Source organism: Coenobita brevimanus, chromosome 87, assembly GCF_032717465.1.
Source record: "Coenobita brevimanus isolate Jiangsu-jjx chromosome 87, ASM3271746v2, whole genome shotgun sequence".
Lineage (NCBI taxonomy): Eukaryota > Metazoa > Arthropoda > Malacostraca > Decapoda > Coenobitidae > Coenobita > Coenobita brevimanus.
This window is the reverse complement of record NC_137040.1, coordinates 11,245,820-11,270,619: the sequence shown is the minus strand read 5'-3', so window position 1 is coordinate 11,270,619 and position 24,800 is coordinate 11,245,820. Positions and strand designations below refer to the sequence as shown.

General features: G+C 41.9%; 1 protein-coding gene across 1 annotated transcript in view; it reads left to right on the top strand.

Annotated features, from left to right (window-relative positions):
• LOC145411048 (venom dipeptidyl peptidase 4-like) overlaps positions 1 to 24,800 on the top strand; it is a 291,505-nt gene that overhangs the window by 149,214 nt on the left and 117,491 nt on the right. Inside the window, exons 6-10 of the mRNA XM_080281110.1 lie at positions 13,716 to 13,768; positions 14,140 to 14,357; positions 18,747 to 18,916; positions 23,295 to 23,480; positions 24,109 to 24,288. Of these exons, the coding sequence (XP_080137236.1) occupies positions 13,716 to 13,768; positions 14,140 to 14,357; positions 18,747 to 18,916; positions 23,295 to 23,480; positions 24,109 to 24,288 (807 nt within the window). The remainder of the gene's footprint in view (positions 1 to 13,715; positions 13,769 to 14,139; positions 14,358 to 18,746; positions 18,917 to 23,294; positions 23,481 to 24,108; positions 24,289 to 24,800) is intronic.

Below are 24,800 nucleotides of genomic sequence, written 5' to 3'. Positions count from 1 at the left end.
AATTAGTAAGATTTAATTCAGTTTAATTACTGTAACACGGGTGCATTAGCATAATACGGACGGACCTCTGAGAAGTGGGTGAAATCCGCAGGGTTCGCCTCTAGCACGATCACCCCTGGTCCAACACAGTCATACTGGACGTTCCCGTGATGCTGACAGCCAATAAAAACTTCTGATCAAGTAGCCTCCCCCGCCCACTATCATGAGGTGATTGTGATGTCGCCCAATTAAAAACGCTTCTGCTCTCACGTGATGTTTTGTTTAAATTTCTCCCGCCACAGCGCCACTCAGTCGCATAATTCACATTGGAAGGTGCTTTTTTTCTTGCTGCATTTTCTGCCCTTGTTACTGCATTTTACCCTGCTCACAATGCCTAGGAAGCCCTCTGAGAACCCCAAGAAGCGGCGGCACCTCCCTCAGGCCACCAAGCTAGAAAGCATCGAGAGGAAGAAGAAAGGGGAGAGGAAAGTTGACATTGCCAAGGCCTACGACATGAATGAAGCCAACGTGAGGACCATAATAAAGAACCAAGACAAGATCCTGGCAGCAGTGAAGGCTTACAGAGTACTAGGACAGGCAGAAGCAGGACCTTCCATGGCTGTGGACGAGGATAGTGATTCTGAGTGTGATTTCGAAGGATTTATGAGGGAGGTTGAGGAGGAGCAGCAGCCATTACCCACTAGTGACACCAGCAGCCATCCTCCGGGGACCCAGTAGGACTACCTACAGCCTTGGATACCACCTTCCATTCCCAGCAAGCCCACCAACACTGTCCTAAAAGGTTGTTATCATTCATAGCACAGTACCATTTATTATAATTACAGTAGTACCGATATATGTATAGGTATATGGTAGGTATTTTGGGTGGCTTTTCCTAGGGTTGCTGACATAATTCATTTTTCCCCATAAGTTCTGTTGTTTGTCCAACACGTTTTTGGTCCAACACGGGACCCATGCATGACAGTATTACCATGTTGGATGCGAGGGTACTGTATAAATAAAGAAATATCTGTACATGTGTGTAAAAACCGATAAATCTTCATCCCTTGACGTATATAACCAACACCACAAAACATATGAACAACATCGCAAAGTATTTTGTAACCTCATTATTAGGCACCAAACACACCTTAAATGAATGAGAAAAATTTGTACTTTATATTATCATGAAAAAACACCCGTATGTAAGAATTATGCATTGTCCTCAAAATCTATCTATCTATTGCCAGATGCCTTAATCCCATAAGGGGTGGCCACAAATTGTCTCCATGTCACTCTGTCCCCCACCATTTCACTGCCCTGCTCCTAGCTCTTACCCCCTTCTCTCATATACCTCTCCACTCCATCCCTCCATCTCATCCTTGGCCTCCCCCTCCACATCACTCACACACTCTCCTCGTCAATCTCTCACTCTCCATCCTCTCCTCGTGGCCAAACCACCTTCATGTGTTTCTCCTAACGCTTCCTATCACAGCCACACCTCAACGCTCCTTCACTTCCTCATCTGTCAGTCTGTCTCTCCATGTGACTCCACATGCTTCTCTCAAATAACTCATTTCCACTGCTGTTACTCTTGACTTCTGTCCCTCTAACAAAGTCCAAGCTTCACTTCCATATGTTAAAGTTGGTATCAGAGTACAGTACTGTCATGTAGTAGCTTTTTCACTTCCATGCTCACTTCCCTGTTTCTTATCACTGCTTTCAAGGAACCAGCAACCTTTCTTCCCTGCTGCACCCTTGCAAGCACTTCACCTTCTAAACTTCCATCCTAACTCATCACACTATCCAAGTACTTAAACGCACTCACATTCTCCATTTCTTCTCCATTCAGTCTCACTCTACATTCACTGACTTCACTTCTCTCGAAGACCATCACTTTACTCTTCCCTACATTCACCTTTAGATTCCGTTTCTTACACACACTCCCAAACTCATCCACTAAGCCTTGCGGCTTCCCTTTGTCTTCACTTATCAACACAGTATCGTCTGCAGATAACAGTACAGGGAGTTTCCAAACACTGTCCTGTCTCATTAGGGCTGCTCCAACATCCACTGCCCTACCTTATATCTCTTTTATAACCCCATCCATATACAGATTGAACAACCATGGAGACATGACACATCACTGTTTCAATCCAGCCCTCAAATAGAAAAATTTACTCAGTTCACCATCCACACGCACTGCAGCCTTAGCACCATCATACATACTCTTCACGGCCTTCAGAAACTTCGCATCTACTCCTTATGTTCTTAATACATTCCACAATCCTTGTGTATCCACTGTATCATATGCTTTCTCCAAATCCATGAAGGCTGCATACAACTCCTTTCCCTTCTCTAGAAACCTTCCCACTAAAGATCTAAAAATGAGTATCTGATCAACACAACCTCTTCCCTGCCTAAAACCTCCTTGTTCTTCTCCAGCTAATTCCTCTGTTATTTCCCTAACTCTGTTAATAAGTGTCCTACCATACACTTTTCCTATTACACTAAGAAGGCAAATGCCCCTATGATTACCACACACTTCTTTTTTCCATTTTCCTTTGTACAAAGGAATAATTATACCTGACTTCCAATCCTCCAGGACTCTACCTTCCTCCCAGGCCAATCTGCACATCTTCCACATCCATTCTGTTACTATCTCTCCCTCATGCTTCAACATTTCACCACATACTCCATCAATTCCCTGGGCTTTTCCCATTTTAACATTCTTCATTGCTTCCACAACTTCCATCCTACTGATTTCTTCCTCTCTTCTCACATTCCTCCTCCTCCCAGCCATTCCCCAGCCACTTATATTGCATTACTTTCATTCTCTGTGTTCAATCCATTAAAGTGTTCTCTCCATCTGCTCATTTTTTCTCCCTTCACTAGTAATCTACCATTTTTATCTTTCACACCCCAATTAACTTCTTTGGCACCCTGTCTAACTCTCTTTACCTCTTTCCAGAACATTTTCTTACATTCCCTCCACTTTACACTCAAATTCTTTCCAAATTCCTCATCCATTCTCTTCATACTCTCTCGTACTAAGTTTTTCACCTCTCTCTTCATCTCTACATATAACTTTCTCTTCCATCATCTCAACTTCTTCGATGCCCCATTTGTCATCCACTCACTATATGCTTTCTTCTTTAGTGCCACAGCCTCTCTCACCTCTTCCAGTTCACCATGCTGTTCCCTGCATTCCGTTTCATCTTCTCTTTCCCTCACACACCACCTCACATGCTGCACAGATTTCTTTTGTGGATATCTTGCACACACCTTCAGTGTCCCCCATTTGCTCTAATCTATATTTACCCAATTGCTCTTCCACTTCCCTCTTATATTCTGCCTTTTTTCTATCCTCTTGTAACTTTTCAACCCCCCTTGTAAGAACTACTTCCTCCTGTACTTCCCTTCTTCTATTTCATCATTTAGTTTGGACTTTGATTCTGACCACCACCAAGTGGTGGTCTGAAAGTCCACTCCCCCAGCCTCTATATACTCTTGCGTCCATTACACATCTTCGCATCCTTTCATCCACCCACACATAATCAGTCATTGCCTTCCGTTCAGTCAGTTAACCATCTACCCCTCTTATCACTCACCACGTATACCTATGGATCATTTTGTGCCTGAAGAGGGTATTAGCTATCACCAATCCCCTCCCAGCACAAATGTCCACTAAAGCACTGCCATTCTCATCCATCTTTGCAGGCACACCCACTCACCAACTACTCCATCCACCATGACATTCCCTACTTTTCCATCCATATCTCCAATCATTCCTTTCAAACTTTTCCAAGCACGCTTCCATATTTGTCCAGAACTCTTCTCTCATTCTTCTTGCACAAACTTGTGTTGGCACATACATACACACAGTCGCCCACATTTGTAGTCCAACTTTCACTCTTACCCACACAATCCTTTAGCCAACTGATCCATACTCTCTTATATTCTCCTTCCATTAGTTACTCACAACAATACACACTCCTTCATTTGCCCTCTCATTCTCACCTACTCCCGCACATATATCCCATCCATACTCCCATTCTCTCACACTCTCACCTCCATTTAGTTTCAGTTAGTCCACATACATCCATTTTTGCACCCTCAAGCACCTGGACAGTCTCTCTTTCTTTCACCTCATCATTTGCTGCCCTTACATTCCATGTAGCTATCCGGTCCATGTAGCTTTGCTCAGTCCATAGTCATCGCCTTTTGGTAGGTCCTGGTCCGAGGCTTCATGTTCGTATTTTTAGTTTGTTGTTTTCCGGGGAGGGGCACTAACCCTCTGCCAACCCACTTGTTGTCACGTAGGGAACACGTGTTGGTTGGTTATAAGGTTACCACCCAGCGTTGTAAATGCTTTTCTGGAAGTATCTAGTACCCACTCCTTACTGCAAATGCTTCTGTTTTGACTATCTTCATTGCTTCTGCTACTTCCATCCCATTGCTCTCTTCCTCCCTTCTCACCTCCTTCCTGCTTCAGGCCATTCCCCAGCCACTTATACTTGATTTACTTTCATTCTGTATGTTTAAGAGTTCCTTAAAATGTTACCACCATTTACTCACATTTTCTCTCTTCTCCACTATCAATCTCCTGTACATTTTTATCTTTCCCTCCCCAGCTAACTTCTTTATCACCCTGTCTAACTCTCTTTATATCCTTCCAGAACATCTTACATTTCCTCCACTTTACACTCAAATTCCTTCCATATTCCTCATCCATTCTCTTCTTACTCTCTCTTACTCATCCTTTCACCTCTCTCTTCTCTTCTACGTATAACTGTCTCCTCTGCCTGTCAACTTCCTCCATGCCACTGCATCCCAACCACTCACTATATACTTTCTTCTTTTGTGCCACAGTTTGTCTCATCTCTTCATTCCACCTTGCCATTCCTTGCAACCTCTTTCACCCTCTCTTCACCCCAAACACCACCTCACATGCTGCACAGAATTCATCTGTGAATATCATGCACACACCTTCCACCTCCCCCATCTGCTCTAAATCATATTTACCCAGTCGTTCCTCCACTTCTCTCCTATATTTTGCCCCCTTTTTTTTTTTTTTTTTTTTTTTTTTCCCCCCCCCCAACCCTTCTACCCTTCTTAAATGGACTGCTCCCTCCTGTCCTTCCTTCCTTCTATTCCTCCATGGCATTTGACCCTTGACTTTCACCACCTCCAAGTAGTGGTCAGAAATTCTGCTCGTCCAACCACTGTATGATCTTGCATCCAGTACATACCTTATCATTCTGTCATCGACACACACATAATTAATCATTGCCTTCCGTTCATGCAGTTCACCACCTACCCTTCGCATCGCGCGCCACGGATTCCTGTGAATCATTTTGTGCCTAATGAGGGTATTGGCTGTCACCAACCCCCTCCCTGCACGAAAGTTCACTTGAGCACTGCCATTTTCATCCACTTCTGCAGGCACACCCCACTCACCAACTACTCCATCCACCTTCACATTCCCTACTTTTCCATTCTTATCACCAATCAAAAACACTTTCTCATTCCTCTCAAACTTTTCCATGCACACTTCCTTATTTGCCCAGAACTCTTCTTTCACTGTTTTTGCATGGTCTTGCATTGGCACACACACACACACACACACACACACACACACACACACACACACACACACACACACACACCGCTCGCTGGTGCAGTGGTAACGTTGTCGCTTGCCAACTGGTGGACGGGAGTTCGAGCCTCACTCAGGTTGTGAAAAGTTTCACTGACGAAGTGGGTGGTTACTGTCCCCCTTGAGCAAGGGGACGGGTGTGTGCGTGTGTGAAGGTCACAGCCTTGCCCTTAGATCGGACTATATCAGCTCTCAGCTCCCTTCCGGGAGGGTAAAAGCTGCCGATCACGACCATCAAGTGATCCTGACCGACCCGGTGAAAAAAAAAAAAAAATTACACACAGGACCTAGGTGTGATTATCAGTAACAGACTATCTCTGGCTGACTACATCAGTGAGAAGGTACGGAATATGTATACACTGCTTGTAAATATGAGAATAGCATTCACATTCTTAAATGAAGACATGCTGAGAAAGATAATAACATCATTCATCAGACCAACCCAGGATTATGCATCAGTAGTCTGGAGTCCTCATTTCAAAAAACACATAGATAAGATTGAACAAGTTCAAAGGCCGCTACAAGATGGGAACCAAGCTTAAGGGATCTAAGCTACGAAGAAAGACTAGAAAAACTGAATCTACCTACACTACAGGAGAGAAGAAAAAGGGGAGACATGATTATACTATATAAATGCATATCAGGGAGGGAGAAAAGAGACATAAATGATTACATAACCTGTGGAGAAGCATCAGCAAGAGGACACTGCAAAAAATTGCATAAGAAGAGAGGCAGTAAAGACATAAGGAAATTTAGTTTCCCAAATAGGGCAATTGATCAGTGGAATGCACTACTGAATGAAATAACGTATGCCAAAACAATTCATAAATTTAAGGATATGTACTATAACAATGATTTAAGACACAGGACAGTGTGAGCTTGACTCATTCCTGTAAAGACACAATTAGGTAAGAACAATTAGGTAGGTAAGGACACACACACACACACACACACACACACACACACACACACACACACACACACACACACACACACACACACACACACACACACACACACACACACACACACACACACACACACACACACACACCTACTTACTTACTTACTTTTAGGACCAAATGCTCGACCTTGTGCAGGAGTTTTTCGTAACACAACATGTAATGGAAAACACCAGAAAAAGAGGACCTGATGACCCATCAGTACTAGATCTTATATTTACTAGGCAAGAAAATGATATTGACAGTATAAAGTATCACCCTTCATTCGGCAAAAGCGATCATGCAGTATTAAATTGCTACTTCAGGACTGCATATGACATAGTTAACAGTAATGAGAGTTACAAAAATATCCTAAACTACAAAAAGGGAAACTACCATGACCTAAAGAAGTACTTCTTAGAAATAGATTGGGAAAAAGAGCTTAGAAGACAAGACTTAAATGTTATATTGTACAGTATATAGAAAATTCTGCGAACTTTATGAAATAGGAGTCCAAAATTACATCCCACAGCACAAAGAAGCAGAAAAGAAAATAAGGAAATGGTTTAATACAGAATGTAAAAAATCAAAAGAAATAAGAGATATTGTGGAATAGATACAGAAGACACAATAGTGAAAGGACATATCTATCTATCTATCTGTCTATAGCCCGACGCCCTAATCCCGCAAAGGGTGGCCGCAGACAAAACTTCTCCAAGTCACTCTGTCACCCACCATTTGACTCCCCTCCCCCCAACTCACCCCCCCCTCCCTCATATACCTCTCAACTCCATCCCTCCACCTCATCCTCGGTCTACCCCTCCCTCTCCCTCCCTCCACCTCACCTACATACACCCTCTTAGTCAGTCTTTCATTCTCCATTCTCTCCACATGTCCAAACCACCTCAGTGTATTTCTCCTAATCTTTTCAACCACATATAGCAACTATAAATGGGCAAGAAACAATTATACAAGGATAAGGAGAGAAGCCAAAAGACAGTTTGAGGAAGACATTATAAATAAAAGTAGTAATCAACTGAAGATATTTTACAGCTACATCCGAAGCAAGATCAAAGTTAAAGATAAGATAGAGTCCACTATGGACAAGGGGATCATCTGTTTCACAAGGGAAAGATATTTGTGAAGCACTAAATAAAAATTTCCAATTAGTTTTTACAGAAGAATATAATTTAGAGAGAGATGATGTGGAACAAGCGTGCCCACACATATTACCAGATGTACAAATATCAGAAAAGGAAATGCAAGAAGAGTTAAGTAAATTAGACAAAGGAAAAGCAAATGGTCCTGACAAAATCTCATGTTGGGTGCTACATGAATGTGCAAAAGAGTTAAGTAGACCAATATATTTAATATTTAAGGAATCCCTGGGTCAGGGTAAACTACCTGATATTTGGAAGAAAGCAAACATTGTTCCCCTATTCATGAAAGGGAATAGACAAAATCCACTCAACCACTGACCAGTATCACTAACCAGTGTTGTAAGTTATTAGAAATGCTGATAAGAAACATTACAGAAAAGAGAAGGTTGGGTGGGCAGTATCTATCTAGATTTCAAGAAAGCATTTGACAGAGTATCACACAAGAGACTTTTATGGACACTGTACCGTCAAGGAGGAATCCAAGGCAACCTGTACTGTTGGATGCAAGATTTTCTCAGAAAAGCGAAATGAGAACAGTACTAAGGGGAAATAACTCATCATGGAGGGAAGAGACCAACAGAGTCCACAGGGCTTGGTGCTGGCACCAGTTATGTTTTTAGTTTATGTAAATGACATAGTATCATTGGAAGTTAAAGATATCTAGATATGTTTGTAGATGATGCAGAAATACAAAGGAGAATTACTAACACAGACTCTTGTAGAGAGCTACAAGAAGTAAATAAACTTTATGAATGGAGTGATAAATGGCAAATGGAATGCAGTATGGACGAGTGTCATGTAATTACCGGTAAGTTTGGTAAAAGTGGAAAAAGACCAGATTGGGATTATAAGTTAGGAAGTAAAACCCTACACATATCAGAAAGAGAGAAGGACCTAGGAGTGATTATCAATAACAGATTATCTTCGGCTGACCACATCAGTGAGAAGGTACGGAACATGTATACACTGCTTGCTAATATGAGATTAGCATTCACATACATAAATGAAAACATCATTCATCAGACCAACCCTGGAGCATGCATCAATAGTCTGGAATCCTCATCTCAAGAAACACATAGATAAGATTGAAAAAGTTCAAAGGGCCACTACAAGATGGATACCAAGCTTGAGGGATCTAAGCTACGAAGAAAGACTAGAAAAATTGAATCTACCAACACTACAGGAGAGAAGGAAAAGAGGAAACATGATTACATTATATCCCATTGGATCCCAGGGTTGCCAGGCAAGGCACTGTTCCGGGAGGGTCCTAGGCGTACCGCCCTCCGCCTATCGGCTCATAGTCGCAAAGCTCGCTGGTCCCTACCTGGGGGTTCCCTACTTTATAAAGAATTGAAAACCCCCAGTTCTGTCCAGTTCTTTGGACACTGGGCTCCAATGGGTTAAAGAGACTGATGGATTTGCTGGCCATTAACCTATTGGATCCCAGGGTTGCGGAGCGAGGCACTGTTCCGGGAGGGTCCTAGGTGCACTGCCTTCCGCCTATCGGCTCATAGTCGCAAAGCTCATTGGTCCCTACCCGGGGGTTCCCTACTTTATAGAGAATTGAAAATTCCCAGTTCTGTCCCATACTTTGGATACTGGGCTCCAATGGGATATAAATGCATCTCAGGAAAAGAGAAAATAGACATAAATGATTATATAACCTATGGGGAAGCATCAGCAAGAGGACACTGCAAAAAACTGTATAAAAAGAGAGGTGATAAAGACAAAGAAATTCAGTTTCCCTAATAGGGCAATTGATCAGTGGAATGTACTACTGAATGAAATAGTGTGTGCCAAAACAATTCATAAATTTAAGGATACGTATGATAATAGTGATTTAATACATGGGACAGTACGAGCTTGACTTATTCCTGTAAGATGCAATTAGGTAAGAACAGTTAGGTAAGGTAAGAACACACACACACACACACACACACAGTCGCCCATATATGCATTTCCACTTTCAGTCTTACCCAGACAATCCTTGAACCAACTGATCCTTACTCTCTTATATTCCCCTTCCATCTCTTGCACACAACAGTACGTACACCCTCCTTTGCGCGCTGATGCTCACCTACTCCCACTCATATACCCCATCCATACTCCCACTCTGTCACACGCTTACCAATCCCATTTAGTCTCAGTTAATTCACATATGGCCATCGTTGCACCTTCAAACACTTGGACAGTCTCTCTCTTTCACCTCTTCATTTGCACCCTTTACATTTCATGTTACAATCCGTACCATTGGCCAGTCCACCTGTTTGTCTGTCCTGGTCCGAGGCTTCTTGTGTGTATTTTTAATTAGTTGTTTTCTGGTGAGGGATACTAACTCTCCACCAACCCACTTGTTGACACATAGGGAACATGTGTTGGTTGGTTATAAGGTTACTACCCAGCATATTAAATGATTTCCGGGTTTACAGGAAATCATTTGGCATCTCATTCAATTTAGAGTCACCCCTAAATAGAGTACTGTACCACCACACCAAGTGAGTGGATGATGGGCACCCCCACCTACCAAAGAAATTATGCCAAACTGTGCTCATTGTGTTCAATCCTGGGCCTCACTAACCTCACCCGGATATGTAGCTGTGTTAGCAGTTGCGGCTTCATTGTAAATGATATTGCAAATAAGGTGAAACCCCCAAACAGCTTGACAGTACAGGCGATACCCCTAGATGCAATACCCCGGCTTAACGATGGGGGTTGAAATACCACCATACCCTGCCTGGCCAAACCCTGGTTTAACGATGGGTTTTGATTTTTTTTATGATGAGATTTTATACTAAACTTGTGTGTTTAGGTTGATTTATGAACTGCTTTTAGACTTAGATTAATGTGTATTAGCCATAGGTGGGGTGAACATTGTCATTTTGGGGTACAGTTCACTAAACTTGATTTTTTCCAGACGTTTTATTTGACAATTTTCAGATTTTATTTGTTGGTTTTGGTGAGTTATTTACAGGTGTTAGGCTTAGGTTACATCTTTTACAGCTCTATGGCCATTTAAATTGGCTTTAAACTTGTTTTTGGACTCATTTGGGTGGATTTAGGACAGCGTTTCCCAACCTGGGGGGCGCGCCCCCCTAGGGGGGCATTTGAGATTGCTAGGAGGGGCATGGGGTGACCAAAATTCAGCATAGGGCTAAGTCATTCAAATGCATGCAGGATATTCCCAAAAATATGTATGAATAAGAAACTTTGGTAGGAAAACTTCACAATCGTCATTTCAAGCAACCACATGTAGTGTTGTCATCTAGCATCTTAAGCATCCACATGGAACATATAAAAACATTGTTGTTTAGGCGTCAGAGGGGGTGGGGGGGCATCATGAATACAGTCCTGACCAAAGCGGGGTGCAGTGCTAAAAAGGTTGGGAACCCCTGGTTTAGGACTTGGCTGGGGGGGGAAACCCAAGGCTCAAAAACATATCCTTATACTTTACAAGTTAAATCTACCCCGATATATGATACCCTGCCTAACAGTGGGTTTTTACTTGACCAATTACATCGCTAAATCAGGGTATACCTGTACTAATTATGGTATAAGTCACTTATGTTTGGAAATATCATTAGCTTTCTTTTTAAAACTTGTATTTCAAATTGTAGGTAACTGGCAGATCAGCTGTACAGGAAGCAAAAGAGCTCTGTTAGGCAATTTTTATGTAATTTACCTGGAACTTGATGGCAGCAATGAGTGTCAGAATAAGCAGCTTATTTCAAGGACTTTATCTCATCTTTTATGTAATATTCTTGTGCAGTATTGAAAAAAAGTTTATAATCAAAATTTATATTGTGTTTTGTCAGCAACAGTTCTCATTCCATCCCAGCACATTTTAACCTTGATTTTTTTTCTTCCTCTCCATCAGAGTATACTTGTTTTTTTCTCAGCGTTTCTTCCACACTCCACTCATGCTGTGATCCATTTCATCTCTTCTCTGTTTTATCCCAGTTAACTTATTCCACACCAAAAATCTCTCATCTCATCCCAGTTCTTCATTTCATCCCTTCCCATCTTCGTATTTATCTCTCTCGTGGCAAACTATTTCATGGCACTTTAATCATCCTTCATTTATGCAGATAAATCTTCATAGATAGTTCTCCCTTTCATTCCTTTGCCGTTGTGTCTCATTCTTCATTTTACTCCACACCAAGCCCAACCACCCTTGGTCTTCTATCCCAGTTTTCTCCATTGCCTATATCCCAAACTTCCATTCTGTTCTCAACTATCTCATCATATCCTGATCCATAAGGGCTCATATACTCACACAATTTTAATTGTCAGTCCAATTGCACAAAGCGATTCGAACATACAGGTTTGAATGTATCGATGCTCAGAATCTGCAGATTTGAGAATGTGGATGCATGGCGTCTGAGCATCCATATGCTTGAACCAGCGCAGGTAATACTGTATTGTGATCAAAAGTTTGCCAATATTTCCCTGCTGCCTGAAACAGTAGAGTGTTACATGATCTTTGTTATAGCAGTATGAAGCACACACCAAAGAGTATGAAGAGGAAGAATACATTCTGTCATCCAGGGAGGAATGAGGAATATGGAAGACAGAATACAATACTGTTAGGGGTTGGTAAACTTTTGCTTATGATAATGCATTTCTTCATCCAAGTCTCATTTAAACATTTAACAGTCCACTGCTGCATCTGTATTACCCTTTTGCAGTATACTGTAATCTAGTTGCACTGAACATATTCATGATAGTTTTGTTGTGATATTATGGTTACCTCGCCATCCACTCAATCGATGTAGTGCTGCTCTCGGCTGTCTGCCCTTTCCTCTCCTCCCTGCTTTCCTTCCATCCTCTTCTGTCTTTCTTTACTTGTCCATGTGCCTACGGGTGACTTTACACTCTCTCTTTTGTCTTTCTTTCCTGTTCCTTCTGCCTGTGGGTGACTCTACACTGGGTGACAAGCTGAGTGGTTTCCTGTACACAGGAAACCATTTACTATGCTGGGTGGTAACCACATAACCAAATTATGGCGCCTGGTGGTTTAGTGGGTAATTGCGGCGCCCCACTCGGATTGAGCTGGTGAAGGTTTATATCCAAGGGTGGTTGGGGTTATTGCTAATGTAATGCCACTCAGGGATGAGTGTGGCTGGTCACTCGCATCTTATATGTCAGGACCAACTTGCCTAGCCCCGGGCGTCTACACTTCTCATGGGGCAGTGTAGGATTGGATGATGGATGGATGGATGGTTAAATAAAATGAAGGCAGAAGGGGAGTTTTAGTTCCCACTCTTTCCTTTGCTGAAATGAAACTCCCTGTTGCTTTTCTTAAACAATACACTTACAGTATCATTTAGGTAGGGAAGAGAGCTAAGCTCTTAAGCACACTGTCTGTTTCAGGCTGTGCCTACTTCTCTGAAAATCACATTGATCTGACAGTACAGAACTCACGGCTTTCATCAAAGGTAACAGTTTTACAATTTTCTGCAGTAACACAGCTAACTCAGTGAAACAAAACATACCATTGAACAGATGGATGGATCATTTAGAAATGCACACTACTGTATATGTTTTGTGTAATTTTTACCATGTCTTAAGTGGCTTGACTAATAGACCAGCCTCAGGACTCTTTGTTGCTGATGGCACAATAGTGGATTGGATGATGGCTGAATAGTTCTTGCACTGTGCTGTACTAACTTTGTAATTACAGCATATAACAGCGTGGATAGGGAGAAAGCATACTACCCCATATGAGCATCTCTTTGTGTTGTAAGGGATGACTCATAGTTGCGGAGTGGGATGCTGTAAACCACCACCACCACCACCAGACCACTACTTTGTATTGGCATAGATTTATGTCAGATCCAGTGTGAACTGTTTGTGTTACAAGCAGCTTCATACCTCATACAGCACGGAGGGAAGGGCGGTTGTAATGAATTTAGAATATTGCTAATTATTATTATCTTTTTTTTTTTTTCCATTTTTAACTTTGCTCTTATGTTGCAGCTCTTCCGGTACTCCTATTTGGCTCGCCACACAGTTTTAAATGTTGAGACAAAGTAAGTATTTTTAAGCATAATGTCATTAATGCTAAACAGTAATATTAACAAATGAAATGTTACATAGCATATAGCTTAAGTTCAGTCATGGACTATATGTGCAGTGGCAAAAATTCACCTAATATTTCTGCTTCTCGCTTCCCTCTGCTGGTTATTGCAGTACAGTATTCCTAAACTTCACTGCCCGTAGTTGATTTTCTTTGATATAATGCATCAGAGAGGAAAGAGATAAAAATGTCCTGAGTAGGAAGTAGCCTTAGTGGTGGTAGGTGAACTTTTGTCCACAACATTATCAGGTATATATTTACAGTATATTCAGTGATTTAGAATATCCTTACTATTAGTAACAAAATCCTCTCCGTACTTTTCAGAGAGACGATGCCCCTTGCCCCAACTCGTGTGAGGGAACGCGGCGACCAACCTCCACTTCTCTATGCCACTTGGGCTCCAACTTCAGATGCTCTTGCATTTGTCTCACACAATGACCTCTACTATGCCACTGGGCCGGATCTTGACACCATGTACCGGCTTACTGACACTGGTCAGATTGGAAGTATTTTCAATGGTATCCCAGACTGGGTTTATGAAGGTAAGGTTTTGTGTCGTTTTGGATGTAACAGTTTTTTAGTATTGGTTTATCAAGGTCTGAGGGCCATATTGCTATAACTGAGAGCATGAAGATGTGGACAAGCCCCCGGTTTTTGTACAATAACTTTTGAAACATGTAATGATGGTAAAACATGTCTGGCCTTTCTTTGTTATTGCTGACTGCACACTGTAAGACAAACACGTCTAACCATAACAAGTTTTCCTAAAATGACTGTAAAAAATTGGATGTTTGCTCTTGCACTCACTATTGCACACCAGACATTAATAATACAGCCATTAGATCATAAAAACAGTGCACAGTTACTACTGTTGATACTGTAGAATAATTCCATATTATATGTATTGGTATTTCTCTTGAAGGATATATTTTAAGATTATCACTGATGTAAATCAGTAACTACTGTACCATGTAAGAAAAAAAAAAAAAGTTGTGTGTTCAACTTGAGAATGTACTTTTCATTTTATACTTGCTGCCATCAGATGATTTCAACATAGAGAGACAATTTGAATGGTAGGGGTTATACAGCATAGTCTTCACACTTGATTTTGGTTTGTTCCTGGGGAACCGGATCTTCAGCGGGAAGAGTAAACACTGTATCGTGACGAACATAATGGATGTTATTGCTAGATGTTTCGACATTTCCCTAATGTCATCTTCAGTGGTCTAAAATGATAATATTATTAAAATTACTTACATGAAAATATCAAAGTGCTTTAAAATTCAGTAGTGGTAAATAAGAAAAGCTATGTTTAGGGGGTAGGATGGTAGAGTATTGTTAAGTTGGGGCTTGTGTTTATTAAATTGCACAAGCCCCAACTTAACAATACTCTATCATCCTACCCCCTAAACATAGCTTAATTCTCTTATTTACCACTGCTGTATTTTAAAGCACTTTGATATTTACATGTAAGTCTATCTATCTATCTATAGCCCGACGCCCTAATCCCGCAAAGGGTGGCCGCAGACAAAACGCCTCCAAGTCGCTCTGTCACCCACCATTTGACTACCCTCCCCCCAACTCACCCCCCCTCCCTCATATACCTCTCAACTCCATCCCTCCACCTCATCCTTGGTCTACCTCTCCCTCTCCCTCCTCCCACCTCACCCACATACACCCTCTTAGTCAGTCTTTCATTCTCCATTCTCTCCACATGTCCAAACCACCTCAGTGTATTTCTCCTAATCTTCTCAACCACATCCACATCCACCCCACAGCGTTCCTTCACTTCTTCATTCGTCAACCTGTCCCTCCACGTCACTCCACATGCTCCTCTCAAGTAACTCATTTCCACTGCTCTCACTCTTGACTTGTTCCCCTCGTGTAAGGTCCATGCCTCGCTTCCATACGTCAGGGTAGGGATCACAGTACTATCATGCAGTGACTTCTTAACTTCCATACTCACCTCCCTATTTCTCATCACTGCTCTCAGTGTACCAACAACCTTCCTTCCCTGCTGTATCCTTTCACGCACTTCATCCCCCAAAGTTCCATCCTTACTCGTCACACTACCCAAGTACTTGAATGCACTCACATTCTCCATATCCTCACCATCCAACCTCACTGCACACTCTGTGACTTCATTCCTCTCAAACACCATAACTTTACTTTTGTTTACATTAACTTTCAGATTCCTCCTCCTACACACTGTCCCAAATTCATTCACCAAACCTTGCAACTCCCATTCATCTTCACTCAACAGCACTGTATCATCAGCAAACAGCAACACCGGAAGCTTCCAAATCTCACCCTCATTCATTAGAGCCACCCCCACATCCACTGCCCTACCCTGCACCTCCTTTACAACCCCATCCATGTATATATTAAACAGCCATGGAGACATCACACAACCCTGTTTCAGTCCCACCTTGAGATCAAAGAACTCACTCAGCTCACCATCCATTCGCACCGTAGCCCTAGCTCCCTCGTACATACTCTTCACAGCACTCAACAGTTTCCCCTCCACTCCATATATTCTTAATACCTTCCACATACCTTGCCTATCTATTCTGTCATATGCTTTCTCCAAGTCCATGAAGGCAGCATACACTTTCCTTCCCTTCTCTAGATATTTCTCCACTAAACATCTTAGAACAAATATCTGATCTACACACCCTTTTCCCTTCCTAAATCCCCCTTGTTCTTCTCCAACTAGCTCCTCTGTCATATGCCTAACCCTATCAATGAGTATTCTACCATATATTTTACCAGTCACACTAAGTAGGCAAATACCCCTATGGTTACCACATACTTCTTTCTCTCCTTTTCCTTTGTATAAAGGAACAATTATACCTGATTTCCAGTCCTCTGGAACCCTTCCCTCTTCCCAAGCCAATCTACACAACGTCCATATCCACTCCACAACAATCTCACCCCCATACCTAAGCATTTCACCACACACTCCATCAATTCCTGGGGCCTTTCCCAACTTAATATTCTTCATCGCTTCCACGACCTCTGCCCTACTGATTTCTTCCTCCCTCCTCTCATCTCTTCTTCTCCCAGCCATTCCCCAACCACTTATACTCGCACTGTTCTCACTCTCCACATTCAACAAATCCTCAAAGTGCTCCTTCCATCTCTTCAGTTTCTCTCTCTTCTCCACCAACAATCTATTATTCCTATCTTTCACTCCCCTACTATTTCCCCTTTCACACTGCCTTACTTTCTTTACCTCCTTCCAAAACAATTTCTTACTCTCCCTCCATTTCACACTCAGATTCCTCCCAAACTCTTCATCCACTTTCTTCTTACTCTCCTTCACCAATCTCTTAACCTCCCTTCTCCTGCTCACATATACCTCTCTCTTCTCTCTCTCATCTTCTCCCCTACCTCTACTCGCTAACCATTCACTATATGCCTTCTTCTTTTGTTCCACAGCTCGTTTCACCTCATCTTTCCACCATGCTGTCCCTTGCACACCCTTGCATCTCCTCCTCACTCCACAAACCGCCTCACACGCTGCGCCTATCTCCTCCGTGAATATCTTACATACGTTTTCCACCCCTTCCATCTGCTCTAGCTCATACCTTCCCAGTCTTTCTTCCACTATGCTCTTATACTCTGTCATTTTCTCACTATCTTGCAATTTCTCCACTCTTCTCACAGGAGTTGCTTCCTCCTGTCTTCCCCTTCGTCTCCTCAGCCACTTTCTTTGCAGCTCTACCTTGGCCATCACTAAGTGATGGTCCGAGACTCCATTCCCCCACCCTCTCCACACTCTTGCATCCAACACTTGTCTTCTCATTCGCTCATCCACACACACGTAGTCTATCATTGCCTTTCGTTCAACAAGTTCACCATCCATCCTTCTCATTACTCTCCATGTATACCGGTGGATCATCTTATGCCGAAAGTAGGTGTTGGCTATTTGCCAATCCCTTACAAGCACAGATGTCCACCAAAGCACTTCCATTCCCATCTACATCAGGTGGCACACCCCACTGACCAACCACTCCATCCACTCGTACATTCCCAACTTTGCCATTCCTGTCTCCAATCAACAGCACTCTCTCGCTCCTCTCAAACTTTTCCATACACGCTTCTACACTCACCCAAAACTCATCTTTCACTCTTGCCACTCGATCCTCTGTCGGGGCATACACACATACAATCGCCCACGCTTGTATACCTACTTTCATCCTCACCCATACAATCCTTGCACCCACTGTTCCATACTCTCTTATATTCTCCTTCCACTTCTTGCTTATCATCAGACATACTCCCTCTCTTGCCCTCTCATTCTCACTGACTCCCGCACATATACCTGAACCATATTCCCATTCTCTCACCCTTTCACCTTTCCATTTAGTTTCAGTCAATCCACATATATCCACTTTTGCATCCTCAAGCACCTGAACAATCTCTCTCTCTTTCACTTCATCATTCGCTCCTCTCACATTCCACGTTCCCACCCTAAGAATGTCCTTCGTCCGTTCCTTAGTCGTCAACGTATGGTCCGTCCGGGTCCGAGGCGCTTTGTTCGCTTTTTTAGTTAGTTCTTTTTACGGGGTGGGGCACTAACCCACCACCAACCCTTTTAGTCGCCTCGTACGACAAGCAGGGATACTGGGGGAGTATTCTTGAACCCCCCTACCCCCAGGGGTACATGTAAGTAATTTTAATAATAATATCATTTTAGACCACTGAAGATGACATTAGGGAAATGTTGAAACGTTTGGCAATAAAATCCATTATGTTCGTCATGACACTGTGTTTACTCTTCCAGCATAGTCTTCATTAACCCATGCACTACAAAGTCTTTCCTGAGGAGAACAAAACTGATGGTAGTAGCATGAGTCAACAGTAAAAAAGACATCTCAGCAAAGTATACAATGACATACTGTATATTTTTTCTTCCTTACCTGCAGAGGAAATCTTCAGTTCCAACTCTGCACTGTGGTTCAGCCCCGACAGTAATCGCCTTGCCTTTGGCACATTCAATGACACTCGGGTAGACACCATGAACTTCCCTCTGTATGGTCGCCCAGGGGATCTTGCTTTCCAGTATCCCATTCAGCAGTCCATCAAGTTCCCTAAGGTTAGTTAACAGGTCATGTGATTCACTCATAGCTGAATATAAGTGTCAGCAACTGGAATAGAATACTAGAATTATCCCAGGATGAGAGGGTTAACTACATTGCTGCAGGACTACACTGCTGCAGGCATGACTTCTGTCTGTTTCTTTAGATTACTGGGAGATAATTTTGTCCTACCTAGGGTGGACCTCTGGGACTGAAATAGTTGTTCATAGCCCTTTGATTACTGGTGCAAGAGGTTTCCTGCAAGGCAAATGAAATTGTCTTGCAATTTCAAGTACAGGTATATATTAAGAAAGATGACATTGTACTGAATGGATTACAGATAAATGTTATGAACCTCTTCATTGTGATGCAGTAGGTCTTCCATAAGCCAGTGATGTAGAGGCCTGAATGTAGAAAGGATAACTCCTTGTGGCTGACCAAAGAAAACATGGGATCAAGTCCTGAGAACCCTGCAGCTGGAAAGGTATCCATCAGGTGAAAAAGAAAAAAAAGTGACCTATGTAAGTCTAGAGGACTGCCTTGTAAAATATTTGTATGTAGGGTAAAAAGCTACAAAAATAGTTTCAGTGGTTTAGGAGTTTGAAAAAACCAGGTAAAATTTAATACGAACAATTTAATTGGGCTGTTGGAGTAAGTTGCACTGTTACAGGATAAAGACCTATACTACTGTATGTGGTGATAAGGGCAGACTGCATGATGAAATCTCTCTCTCTCTCTCTCTCTCTCTCTGAAATATTAATATTAACAAAGAAGCTATTTTTTTGTATATATAGTGTTTGTATGTTAAATTTTGCATAGGTATCTTTCTTTACTTCATACTTTCCTCGTCCTTCTGCCTACAGGCGACTTTACACTCCCTCTTTTGTCTTTCTTTCCTTCATTCTTTCCTGTTCCTTCTGCCTATGGGTGACTCTGCACTGAGTGACAAGCCAAATGGTTTCCTGTTCACCAGGAACCCATTTACTACACTGGGTGGTAACCATATAACCAAATTATGGAGCCTGGTGGTTTAGCAGCACTCCAATCGGATTTAGCCGGTGAAGGATTATATCCAAGGGATGGTTGGGATTATTGCTAGGGATGAGTGAGGCTGGTCACTCTTATCTTAAATCTCAGGACCAACTTGCCTAGCCGTGGACTCTTACGCTCCTCATGGGGCAACGTAGGATTGGATGATGGATGGATGGATGAATTATCATCATGAATGGCACATCCTTAGTGATCAGCTGTGCTTTAGTCATCATTATGATCAAAATGATGCCATATTTCCTCTTAAGAGACCCCCATACTTTGGTTGCCCGTGGTACAGCTGAATACTTTCTAAGGATTGGAAGCTTAACCAAGCACCAGAACCAGCCATTTACTTCCCAGGAAGTGCTGAAAACTAGAAAATAAAATAATTGAGAGTGTGTAATCTGTGTATATTTATAAGCAGTACTGTATGTAGTATAACAGTTGGTGCTAGGGAGGGTTGCATTCTTGCTGTGGCACTGATATAACTGGTTGATTTTTCTGACCAGAATACAAATATGTCAGAGCTGCCTCTCAATATTCTGAAAATAAGATGGGCTGCCTGTGAAGGGCAACTTTTGCCTGCCCCCCACAGGGTTCAGATTCAGATGAGCCTGGGGTTGCAGCTACTACTGCAGCTGCACTGTTGTAGTAATAGCCAGTTTACAGATGCCTGACATTGGCAGGCAGCTTTACTGTACAGTACTGTGCATTCAAGCCATTCTTTTATGGGTCCTGAAGGGCACCTGATCTTTAGGGGCTTGAAAAACCTTCTTCAGTTTTTGGAGAAGCTACCCTTCCCCACCCAGTGCTTCATGCATAGGTGTAGGTGTGGAAATCTTTCAGAGTGTAAGGCGGGAAAGTGCATGAGGAAAATGTGGTATAGTGCAGTACTCCGCAACTATGTTTACTTCACTGCACATTATTCTTTTTGTTAAAGTCTTGCATCACAATAAATAGCTATTTGTCATGCCAGCTGTCAGCATTGCATAAAGTTTTATGTACTTTTGCCAACTTATGATGAAAGGAACAACAATTGGTAGGTTTACAGTACCATGTATTTAACCCACGGTGTCCGGCGTTTATTTCTTCCGACCCCTCTCCCAGCTGGGGATTTCTGAAAAATCACTTCTTTTTTTTTCCCCATAATATCTCAGCCAATACCTAGCCAAAAATAAAAAACTAAGTGTCATAATACTTAGCAATCCTTCAACTTCAAGCTGATAGCCTCAGATTGTCCTGGGAGTGCGTAGTGTCAGAGCTTTTGGAAGTGGGATAACTTTTTGTGTTTTATGTGGCTGTGTCCATATTCATGGCACAAGTAAGGCATGTACTAGCCCTCCACAATAAAAAAAACACTTTCAGAATACTGCAATCAGCCACAAACACCATTTCTGTGTAGACTTTGAGAAGTGTGTTGTGAGTGTGTGGTGGTGTGAGCAGGGGAGTGCAGTCACTGTGGCAATGACCATGAGGCAGGCTGGCTGACATCTTGCCAGACACAGGGAAAACTTTCTGCGTAGATCTGTCCATGACTGAGGTACACAGGTAACTGGTGCGTGACTGGGATGCATGCAGGAGGATTGCCAGTGTTTACCTATGGTGGTAATTACCCGCGAAATATTCAGATAATGCCGCAAACGCTAGATTACGTGTACATGCTACCTGGACGTCTCCAGGTGGTCATCTGCAAGTGACACCCAGATGCCATGGGTTAAAGTAATGTATTCAACATTTTCCTCAGAAGATAAGCTCAGGCAGTTTTACCAAGACAGGTTTTTAGTCAAGTGCCGTATATATAACAGCATTTGTATTTCTTTCTGTTTGTCTGTCTTTAGCCAGACACCTTAATCCCATAAGGGGTGGCCACAAACATTGCCTCTGTCGCCCTGTCCCATGCCATTTCACAGCTCTTCTCCCAACTTACACCCTCCCCCTCCTCTCAAGAGTATAAAATAAGCATCTTAATTGAAGCTTTCAGTAGTAAATATAAATCAGAATGTTTTCCCAGAAAATAAATACTGTAAATGTGATACTGAATGGTAGTGAAAAACTTATACCTGTTTTGAGGAACACAGGTTTTTAATGTCTGGTTCTGTTATAGAAAGACCCACACGAAGTTCCTTGTGTAACAACTTCAGATATGATCTCTTTTTGTTGTTTATACTATACATGTTGATAAGAAAAACTTAATTAGCACAAACATGCTGGTGCAAATGGCACCAGCACGTCAAAAGCAAACTTGGAGATAGTTGGGTACTCTTCTTTCAGCTCTACTCAAAATATGTCTGAATTATGTTTGAGGTTACACTCTTTCTTGATATCCCCAAGTTCTACTCATGCCTTCAGCAACAGAGTGATGCCTCAGCAGCTGATGCAAGAGGATAACAAACTCAGTTACACTGTTTTGTATAATACTTGAGTTTACTGCAGTATTCCTTCTGAGTGAACAACTCTAGTGTCAGGGAAAATTCTTATAATAATGGCACTATAACATCAGCTGCCAATTGCGTGGAACAGTCCTAGGATCAAAGGCGCATCACACTGAATGACCCAAGCAAACAGTCCAAAGCATTTTAGTCCGAATGAGACTGTTCCTAGCAGTGGTTTCATAAGCAGCCTACTCATATTACAGGAACAGTTAACTCTAATATACATCTGTTTATTTCCAGTATTAACTTATATCTGTTATGTTATTTATATATTATTTATTTCAAGCAGTTGTTGTAATATTGTTTTAAAATGAGGGAGGGTAATGTACCACAGGACACTAGGAAGCCCATGGCAGCATACTAGTTGCGACGCACTGGTATAGTGGATGTGTTTGTGAGAGTCTGTATGTCACTGAGGGAAGCATATGCTACCCACTCAACCAGTGGAGGCTGCTACAATGTGTAAAGCATGTATTTATGTATGAGTCTGAGTTTGGAGTTTAAATATTTTGTATGTAATTGTGACTTGAGTTCCCAGAGTAAGAGTGATGATTGTGTGGTTAGTTGCCAAACTTTTAGCCATAAATCATTGTTGAGTGGTTTTACCAAGATTTGATGGTAATCATCTGCCAACAGTACTGTACTTCATAATATCGTACATTACTTCAGCATTGAGATACGTAGTTCAGGACTAAAGCTTGTCTGTTGTTTTATTCCACTGCATCTACTTGGCTTTTTGAGCATGTCGGTCACTTCTTTTCCTTATGCATTATATCCGAGAGAATCACCTGTGGGCAGATAAACCTACCAAACATTTGCCAGCTGAAGAATATTAGCCAACAGAGGGAGGTGAGAAGCAGGAGAGGTGAAGTACTAGGCAAACTTTACTTCCCAGCCATTAATGCTCTTCGTAACTAACTCTGTTTAACAGCCAGGCCGGGCCAACCCTGTTGTGGACCTTTGGATTGTAGACCTAAATAAGCTGCTGAGTGGTAGTGGGGATACAGTGACTCGCCTTCCTCCACCCACCTCGCTAGCCTCTGTTGATCACTACTTTACTGCTGTGAGCTGGGCTACGGCAGACAAGGTCTCTGTTATCTGGATGAACAGGCACCAGGTAAGCAAACACTATTGTCCAGCAAATTACTGGTATAGTTGTCATGCATTCTTATTATTTTCCGTTTCATTATGTTTTGGGGGCTGTTTACAGGTAAGGAAAAAAGTATTAATATATTGTACATTACAGTACAGTTGTCTGGGGAAAACTGGATCAGTTGCTTTAATCTTTTTTAACTGTACGTTAACTGCCATGATGTAAAGTTCAGTGTCATTTTCTTGTTGGCTGTGGTGATGGAAGGCATTGCATGAAATATTTTTATGTGTTACCAGTATGAAGTACACAGCAAAAAAATATGAGAGGGGATAATACTCTTTGCTGTTTGGGGAGGAGCAAGAAATGTGGAAGGCAGGATACAATGCTGGCAGAGGATTGTTGACATATTTTTACTTGAGATAGTGATGTACACCATATAAAGAAAGCTCTGCTGTACATAACTTTGTACACTGATATAGTACACACTGAGAGTCTTGAAATTTAAGTAATTTAACAAGGCTGGTGTTGTTATACATGTATGTACACTGTACTATAATATTAGATTTGAAAAAAATATTAATAAACTGTAGCACAATGCTTTCATGTAACTGCCTTTTTATATATAGTAATTATTATTCTCTCATACCCTTAGAATGTAAACACCATCAGCATATGTTCAGCTGAAACAGGAACTTGTGAAGATGATCTAGTTCACGAAAGCCCTGACAATGCCTGGAATGACCTCTACACCGCCCCCTTATTTGATGAAACCACGGGTGATTCCTACCTCATCATTCTTCCAACAAACCAGGGCAAGAAGGGAAACTTCAAGGTGAGCAGGTGTGGCTTAGGGAAATAGATTTGCTTGATATTAATATTAGTACTGAAATAATGATATGGTCCAATCATATAATTGTATCGTTTATAAAGATTCCAGCATGCTTGCGTGTGTTGGCTTTGGTCACATAATGGCAGCTTTCCATGCTACTTGATCTTGGGTAGCCTCCTTATTCAGTCCATTATCCCTGAAGTCACTCTATGATCTTGTCCCTGGTCTTTTTTGGTCTGCCTCTTGCAACTTTGCCCCCGATGTTCACACTTCACATTGTCACAGGTGCTGTGGTAAAAAGAACTACACACTTATGTATTCATGCATTAAAAAGTAAAATGAATATAAATGTATGAATGAATAAAAAAGAAATATTACCCTGTGGCAAAAATTTGAATTAACTGCCTGTTTCATGAGTTGTGCCATGTGATGTACAGGTATACCCTGGTTTAACAATGCAGTTGGTTGGGTAAAAACCCATCGTTAGGCGGGGTATCGTATATCGGAGTAGATTT